This window comes from Cotesia glomerata, linkage group LG3 (genome assembly GCF_020080835.1).
Source record: "Cotesia glomerata isolate CgM1 linkage group LG3, MPM_Cglom_v2.3, whole genome shotgun sequence".
NCBI lineage: Eukaryota > Metazoa > Arthropoda > Insecta > Hymenoptera > Braconidae > Cotesia > Cotesia glomerata.
In genome coordinates this window covers 9,386,192-9,395,651 of record NC_058160.1, presented here as the reverse complement: position 1 = coordinate 9,395,651, position 9,460 = coordinate 9,386,192, and the positions used below count along the sequence as shown (strand labels likewise).

Here is a 9,460-nt window from a genome sequence, read left to right as displayed (position 1 = left end):
TCAAGTTAATTTTTTTTTCAGTGTAAAATTATTTCTTTGAAAATAAATAAAAATTTCTTTTAAAATAAATCTTTGGTAAGCTTTATAATTCGTTGAAATAAATTATTTAAATGAAGAATCTTCTTCTTATAATGTTAGAAAATTAATTTGATTCAAGTGAAAAATTCTTGATTGAAAAAATAATTCTTAAATCAAGTTAATTTTTATTTATTAATTTTTCTACTTGATTTAATATAATAAAATTCTTTAAAATTACGTTCTTAATTAAAGAATTCCTCTGATAAATCAATAATTTCATCAGTAGGGAAATAAAATTATTGTCAGTTAAAAATAATTTTCTTTTTTAATAGCAAATTTTATTGCATTTCACAAAGATAATATACTTTTGATTGAATTTGTAAAATCTATCAATCTAAAAAATTAAAGCAAGGAATTCTTGAATCAAAATATATAATAAAATTTTCTTCAAGATAATTTTATGTTTTTTTAAATGTAGAAATTTTTTTTCTTCCAATAGGCATCAATTAAGCCAATCAATCAAAGAAACTTCGACCTGAAAAATAAGCCGTGCAAACAATAGTAATAATACCTCATCCCTTTTCAGGAAGGATAAACTGAAAAATGCCTCGAACAATGCGATACACAACTGGACCGTGTTGAGTGGGATATTTTCAGGAATATCACCTTGGTGTGTGTTAGTTATACTCGGAATTTTGCGAGCCACGCCCACTCCCACACAGTAAAAAATTTTTCGTCATTATGTAGAGTGTTAAAATTTTTGTGTTAAATATTAACTCTAGTGTGTAGAATTTAACATTTTCATGTGTTGATTTAATGATTTAACACACTAGAATGTTAAATTCTACATGCTAGAGTGTAATATTCAACACACAAATTTTAACACTCTACAGAATGACGAAAAATTTTTTACTGTGCACCCTCCGAGTTTTATTTTCATTCCACTGTTACCGCACTCGTTTAACATTAACTATTTAAAAATTTTCACAGCAGGAAAGTGTTATTTTTCCATCAGCAGGGATTTGGAATCTCGCGCCGTCCAATTACACGCCCTAAGGGTGCGTTTGCCGGCTCCCTTTAATCTTAGGCCCGCAACCGCGACACGCGATTTAAACAGCCTTTGTGTCACTTTGGCGCGGGGTTTTTCCGCCCTTTCAACTGGTTGTACTCCCTTCTTTGTCTTCTTCTCTCTCCTGAGCCGCTTTTTCCACTCTCACACACTCGAGCCAAATGATCGCTGTGTTGTCTGTGTTTCTAGGCCTCGGGGCAGCGTTCACGAACAAAAATTCTCGTGTTAACACGTGCTTGCTCCAAGTTTCACCCTACAAGTGAGCCTTCTGAATTTCCTCTTATGACTAAAACTCGCGAGTTTTTATAAAACGTACCGGTTTAGCATTTTTACTCTTTTGATTTTTTTTAGGAAAGAAATAAACCAAAATATTTGCTGATAGAAGGCTTTGTTATCATTTTAAATATTTTTTTAATGTTAAATTTTATTTTTTTTATTATTTTTAATATTAAAAAAATTTATTCCATTGTAATAAATATTTTTAATTATTAAAAAAATATTTTTTTTCCCTTTAAAAGTCAATTAAAAAATTTTTAAGATTAATTTTTTTCAATTAACTAATATTTAATGATTCTAATGAAAAACTAGCAACTTTGCAGTCACTAGTGACTGCTGTGACTTGTGAATTATGAATAAATAAAATTTTGCTTTATTAAATAATGATTTTTGTTAAATTGCACTGTATTTTCTAAATTATTTATTGATTAAGCCAAAAATTTATTGTCGACCGTCATTTTTGACGATTTTCAAAAATTCAAAATTTGACAAATTTTTTTTTTAATTTTTTCCCAAAATATTTTTTTTTTCAATAGCTCCAAATGTCCCCTTTCAAACAAACGAAAGTTCATTCCCGTATCTACATTAGCGTTCAAAACATTACAAAAACAAAATTGAAAAATTGGAAAATCGCGAAAGTTTGAATTTGTATCTTTTGAAAAAAATTTTTTCATTTTTTTTCCTTTGGCAGAACTTCGTTATATGATGAAAGAAAACTTCTGACCAAAATTTGTCGAAATCAAAAGGGGTCAATTCCAACTATTGGTCGATTTGACATGGAATGACCCAAATATATTTATTTACACTATTGTATTTATTGCAATTAAATTTTTTAAGATCCATAAAACTTTTAAACTTGTAAAATAAACTTAAAAAAATTTTTTTGGCTCTCGAGGAGCTTATCTATCATTACTTTTTAATTTAATCTGGATTTATATGAAAACTGGCAGCAACAAAAATTTTTTCCCGAGTTTCGACGGGAATCATTGATGATTAATAATTAATAATTATCTTACTAAAAATTACGGATTACAGATGGCTGCACTGAAGAGTTGGGGGTTGAGGGTGGATTTTAAAAGTATGTAGGTCAGGCATTGACCCATCTCATTGGTGACCCGAGCATGCCCGACCTCGGTAGGAGATCAGGCTGTTGGGCAGGGCGTCGAGGACTAGGTGCGGTAGCACCCGAGGGCTGCTTTACCAACTCGGTGCTCGAATAAATTGACCCACCAGTAGTTTTTCTTCAAGCTACCGAGATATTATTTTATTTTATTATATTATATTATATTATAGTATTGGGCGAAGACTCCCCGAGGATAAGGAAATTAATTATTCCGTTCCCCTTCCATTGAGTCCGTTATTGAATACCGGCCGTCAATCGCCGGCTTCGCTGAGCTTTAAGTTAAATTTGTTTGTTTTTTAGTAAACAATTTTTTAATTTTACATCTTTATTTTAAAGTCTAGTTTTTAATTTGTTTATCTTTTATTATAAAGGCAAATATTTTGTAATTAATATACACTAATAAAAAAATTGACTTGATTCGCGAGAAATATTCTTGAACTAAGAAAATAATTCTGAAAAATTTATTTTCAATCAAGAATTTTTTAATTTTTATGAGAAAAAAATAATTAAAACTTTTCAAAATTATATTTTTTTTTTTTTTCGAAAAATTTCGGTAATTATTTACAAGTGGGCTCAACTCCATTTTAGGCCATAACTAGGTGAAAAGTTAATATTTTCAATTTTTTTTTATTCTGCTTGTTTTTACGGTGCATTTATGATAAAAAATGTCGTGAAAGAAAAAAAATAAAGATTTCGATAGCTTTTTTGCCTTCAAAAGTTTAAAAAAATTTTGGCTCTCATGTTTTTGGATAAAATTTCTATTTCATCTTTTTTTGATATATTTTTTTTTGAAAACTACATAAAACAACGAACAATTAAAAAAAAAAGTTGAATATCACAATTTTCTAAAAACTTTATAAATTTTTTAAAGTTGTGATAATCAACATTTTTTTTTAAATTGTTCATTTTTTTATGTATTTTTCAAAAAAAAATATATCAATAAAATCAAATAGAAATTTCGTTCAAAAAAATGAAAATTAAACTGGTTGACTTCACTGGTGAATATTTACCAAAATTTTTAATTGAATTAAATTAATTTTTTTTTGACAAAAAAAAATTTTGAGCGTAGAAATTTATTATTATCATTAATAATAAGAGTCGGCTCTATATAAATATGATTAAAATGTATTCATCCACGTATCTAATTATTTTTTCCATTGATATATTTTCAGGAGGCGTATCGAAAATGGGTGTGCAGCTCCCTGGTGCCTTACTTCGCTCATGAAGGGCCAGCAGGATCCTCGAGCTCGGATCACAAAATAGAAACGAGGGTTAGGCCCTGCAGGTCCTTCTGCCAATCCGTGGAACAACGCTGCCCCTATCTACTTCCGGGAGACCGTGCACCTGCCTATCCTACTCAGTACGCCGGCGAGCCTACCTTTCTCTGCAGAGGTAATTCTATCACTTGATCATCATTACAATAGTAATCGTCAATTGACCAATTGACCAATTGAGAAGGGTAGATTTAACGTGGTACCCTCTCAAGCAGACGATTGGTCAATTTTTACCTGATAAAGGACGAAGTGCAATAATTAGGTGGTAGGCTAATGTTTTGATATTAATGTTGATTGTCGATGTTCCTTCTAGATCCTAACATCCCGGAGACGGGCGAACAGGCTCTAAGAGCCCTGCACGGTAACGAGGAGGAGGAATGCTGCTTTCGCGTTTGTTCGGAGGAGCACCCTGGACTGGGTGTCTGCGCGAATTGTACTGACCGCAAGCCTCGTGGACGTCGGTTTCTTGGCGACCCTCCCACAGCTCCTCACTGTGAAACTTCTCCTTCTATTCAATCTACAGGTATCCCGGGATTTATTGCATCTGTAATCTAATATCTATCGCTATTGAATAAATAACTCTTTCCGACCCAAGACCCAGCCCGAGACCCAATTTAATGCCGATACCTAAATTACATTACACTTTACACTGCTATCCTACAACTTTCAACCTCCAACGGCTATCTAAATGCTACCCTGAGCCCAGATTACCTCACTGGGAACACATTTATCTTTCGAGGTATCACCTTTTTATTATCCGATTATCTCACTTGGCAAATTTTTCAATTTGATCTTTTCAATCTGCACATATAAACATTTTTATTATTATTATTTTCAATTTTTGTTAATAATAATAACACTAGCAACCTTGCAATCACTATGTGACTACCATTACTTGTGAACCATAAATAAAATTTTGCTTTATTGAATAATGACTTTTGTTAAATTGCGCTGAACTTTCTTAAATATCGACGATTTTAAAGATATAAATTCATCCCGATGTTACGCTCATCAAGAGCTTTCATTTGACTATCTACATACATTTTGATATATTTTTCATATATACATATATCTATACTAATAAATGGAGAGCTGGTTTTTTTGTCCGGTTATACTGCGAAAACTACTGAACCGATCGGAATAATATTTATACCATAAGATTCAGCATGTTTCGAAGAAGGTTTTAGTATATGACATGGTGGTGATTACTTATCCGGAACCTATATTTTTTTTACTTAGAATTAATGAATTTCCATTGTAACTGAATTTATTCTATTCGATTGTCATTTGTTTAAAATAAATTTTTTAATTCTATTGGTTATGTTTATATACTAGGCAGATTTCTTCACTTATGAGACCTGCAATTTCTTATACTGAAACTTTCAATGCCCATTAAAAATTTTTTTTTCATATCAATTATTATTAATTTTTGTAAGAAATACACGGGAATGATATAATGGTTGCACATTGAAAGTTACAATGAATATTAGCTAGAATAATTACATGGATAAAAGGTGCATGCCAATTCGATAGAATTGGAAATCTGTGCAAGTCAAAACAATACTCTAATTAAATTTCAAGTCTAGATCTAAAAATGCAATTCTATAAAGCACCCAGCAGAGCGGGTGGGTAACAGATAGTATAATATATATAAAATATATGAAAAATTGATGTGGGTACTCAAATGAAAGGTCTCGATGAGTGTAACATCGGGATGAGCTTATACCTTTAAAAATGTCAATAGTTCACAAGATACAAGGTCATTTCTTAATTATGTATCTAGAGATTGAATATTTTCAAATGCAGCCTAAATACTTATCATAATAAATTGACTATCGATGAGAAAGATTTGAAACCTTGAAAAGACACAAATTCAAGTCAAGACCTTTGTAATGACACTAAAAAAAAAAAGGATTTTATCATATGACTATTCTGGAAATAAAATTTTTCTTATTCTCTTAATAATATAGATTTAAAAAATATAAAGTGTTATTATTATGATTATTATTATTATTTTATATAAATTTTTAAATAAGTTTGTCATCTTTCATAAAATAGCCAATTTTTTTAACTTATCCACACGGAAAAAATGAAACCCGACTGGTTCGTTTTCGGCACCAGACTCAGTTGTGTGCAAGAAAAAATGGAAGAAAAATTAGTTTACACACGACTCAGTCTGGTGTAAACTAATTTTTCTTCCATTTTTTCTTGCACACGACTGAGTCTGGTGCCGAAAACGAACCAGTCGGGTTTCATTTTTTCCGTGCATGAATTGAAGTCTTGCCAAAATAATAAAAGCAAAGAAATCAAACTTTACTTCACTTAGTTTAAAATTGAATTACATAAATGCAAATTGTAGATGGTCTTGCTAATAAAACATACAACATTACCTCATAGATATTGTAAAAATGTACTTATATATCTATTCTAAAATCAAGCAAGACTACCTTAACTTCCGAGCTTTAAATTATAAATGATCTTCTTTATTTTAGCGCGCTTTCAACTAGTGTTAATATTAGAGCATAAAAAACGCAATTTGCATCACAATAAAAATGAAATAAACTTATAATAAAATTTTTATCTCCAAAAAAATGACTTATGAATTCAGAAACAGAATTCACTTGCATGAAATGCAGATTTTTTAGATTACTTTTATACAAAATCTCTGCTAGATATTTTATCTTTTTTTTTATTGAAGTCGTAACTTACAAATTTTTTCAAGTATTTTTCAACAAGTTGTAAAATTTTATACGACTATGTACTTTACAATAATATTTTATCAAAGATATCTATCTACGCAGCTAATAAAATTTTTTTAATAAAAAAATATCATATTTAAATGACTTACATACTAATACAATAATAATTATAAAATTTAGCAGACGTTTAGAAATTTTTTTAATTAATTTCATTAAAACTAAAAAATATTTAAAAATAATTTTTCAAATTTTCTACACGGAAAAAATGGACCAGACTGAGTCGTGTGTAAACTAATTTTTCTTCCATTTTTTCTTGCACACGACTGAGTCTGGTGCCGAAAACGAATCAGTCGGGTTTCATTTTTTCCGTGTACCCATAGAATTTTTCTTTAATTTTTTTGTAACAATTTTTTACAAAAAAAAAAAGAATTATAAAAATTTTCTTCCTCAAAAAAAATATCAACTTTGCAAATTTGTCTGTGAAGGTCAAGCAAACAGTCCCGAGACGTCCTCGATGGCGCCACCGTCGACCATGAGTGCCTCCTCTTGCAGCGGCGGAAGCATCAGCATAGTCCAGCCATCTTCATCAGGCGGGCCTTCTTCATCGGGTGCCTCAGTGTCCCTGGTCTACCTGCTGTGCATCTGGGCCGTGGTTGTTTCTCTGACAACTGGGCAAACGTTGTTCCCCTGGAGTCCAGCGGCGACAACGGCGGCCACCGCGAAACTGGTGCTGCTGCACAGAAATTACGTGCCTCGACGTCCCACCGTAATTAGTCGTATGAAACATCAGCAGAAACTATCGCCATCAGTCTATCCATTAACGCTCCACTTAAGTAATCATAAAAACAATATTATTAACATTATTGCCAACAATAATGCTATTGGTGATAGAAACAGCAACATAAATTTGAACATAAACATAAACACTATGATTATAATTAATATTAATATTATAATTAAAATTAATAGACATAAATGTCTTACATTAGCGTCATTACAGATGCCAGCACAATGTAAATTAAAATTATTATTATTTTTATTTATATATTACCGAAACTGGTACTCATCCTTCTTACACGTGTCCTGGTGGTGGTCGTCGAGAAGAAGTTGGTTGAACACGTGGTTAAATGTCATTAAAATTAGTAATTACAGTTATTACAGTAGTTACAGTAGTTACACTAGTTATTATTATTATATTAATAATAACAGTAATAATAATAATTATAATAATAATGATAATATTATCGATAGTAATAAAAGTAATAATAATAATAATTATGATAGTTTTAATAATAATAAAAATAATTGCGGTATTATTACTATTATTGTTATTATTATTATTATTATTACTATTATTAATATTAAAATTTGTAACAAGGCCAACGAGCGTTATTACCCGCGGGTCAGGTGGCGCTCAAGTCGTCATCGTCATCGTTATCGTTGTTGTTGTGACGGAAGTCGTGGAAATACCGCTAGGAATATTTGTAGTTTTAATAGTTGTATTTATAGTAGTTGTAGTGATATTAATATTAATATTAATGATAATTATAATGATAATATTTATTTAAATAAATCGAAATTAATAATAATAAATAACATAAATATTAATAAATCGAGAAGAAGATATAGGCGGTTCTGTTACTACAGCCCCTGGAAATGGAAGTTAGGGGTTTTGTAGAAAATTTTTGGATATTATGATATTAATATTTAATATTTAATAATTAATAATACTAATAATAACGAAAAAAAATTTGTAAGCTGGAAATCATGTTGATACCTCTTGGCTTCCGGTAACCGATGACAGGGTCAGGCCAAAAGTCTGCGTTATCACGTCGACGAGTAGCTAAGTCGGCCAATAAATGAATTATTTTTACTCCGATTCGCACATACACGCATTTAAGAGGTAAATTTTGAGGATCGAGAGTTTTTTTTATTTTTTGTTTGTTTGGCAGAATTGTTGGGCGATTTTGAGCGGAGTTTGAGTCTAGAGCAAGAGAAGGGTAGAAAAATTTACAAACAATCGAGGATTACCGGGTTTATTTATGCGCGAACAAGTGGATGTATTTGGTTGTGTATTTATGATAAATGGCAAATAGACGGGTGTTTTCGTTGCCAGATTCGGATTTTTTGGTTAAATACGGATAACGAAGATACGATTGACGATTAACGCGTCGACGGTTCTAGTGATAGTTTATTGATAAATGGATAAATTTGAATGGTTATTGTTGAGAGGCAAATATTTATATTGTTCGGAAGTGAGAAAAATAAATGGAAATAGCAGATGAAGGGAAAATTTTGGGTTTGGTTAATTTTAAACTTTTAACGCTAGATGGCGATGTAGAAATTTAAAGAATGCCTCTTTGAGAAAATAAGGGGATAGTTTATAATACTTACGGGGAGGTGTGACAAAAAAAATATAATGTGTTTTTTATTTATATTTGTCCGTAAAAGAAAATTTAGAGTTTTTGTCAATTTTTTAAAGTAATTTTTATAGTTTTTTTTATGCAAAAATTTTTTGAAGAATTGAAATTTATTAATTTATGATTAATTATTAAAAATATCTATTTTTTTTTAAGACTAATTCATTTAATAATTTTTTTATAAACAAATTACCTGTCTTGTAATTTTTTCAGAAAAGTTTTGACTCCTTAAAGAAAAAATTATTGCCAAACTTTCTTAAAAATAATACAATCTGCTATTCAATAAAAAAATCAGTTAGACAAAATAAAAAAGGGTGAAAATAAAAAATTACGAATACGTAAAAATTTGGATTAAAAATAGTGATGAGGGTAGTAGATAGCCGACTGGGAATTGTTGGCGCAAAGAGTTGGAAATGTTAGAAAAAATAAATTACTAGTGAAGAGAATTCTCGTCTCCTGTAGCCTATTGAGGGAGTTGGCAAATGGGATTAAATAGAGAGAAATAAATGAGCACACTGGTTATAGTTATCGAGGTATAATATGTGTTCGTTTAGATATAATACATAATTATAAACAATGAT

General features: G+C 30.3%; 1 protein-coding gene across 1 annotated transcript in view; it reads left to right on the top strand.

The window, feature by feature from the left end:
- The window catches only part of LOC123260515, a 98,789-nt gene extending 89,678 nt beyond the window's left edge, over window positions 1-9,111 (top strand). The window contains exons 2-5 of the mRNA XM_044721640.1: window positions 3,659-3,878; window positions 4,074-4,283; window positions 6,945-7,704; window positions 9,093-9,111. Of these exons, the coding sequence (XP_044577575.1) occupies window positions 3,659-3,878; window positions 4,074-4,283; window positions 6,945-7,704; window positions 9,093-9,111 (1,209 nt within the window). The remainder of the gene's footprint in view (window positions 1-3,658; window positions 3,879-4,073; window positions 4,284-6,944; window positions 7,705-9,092) is intronic.
- Window positions 9,112-9,460: the final 349 nt, after the last annotated feature.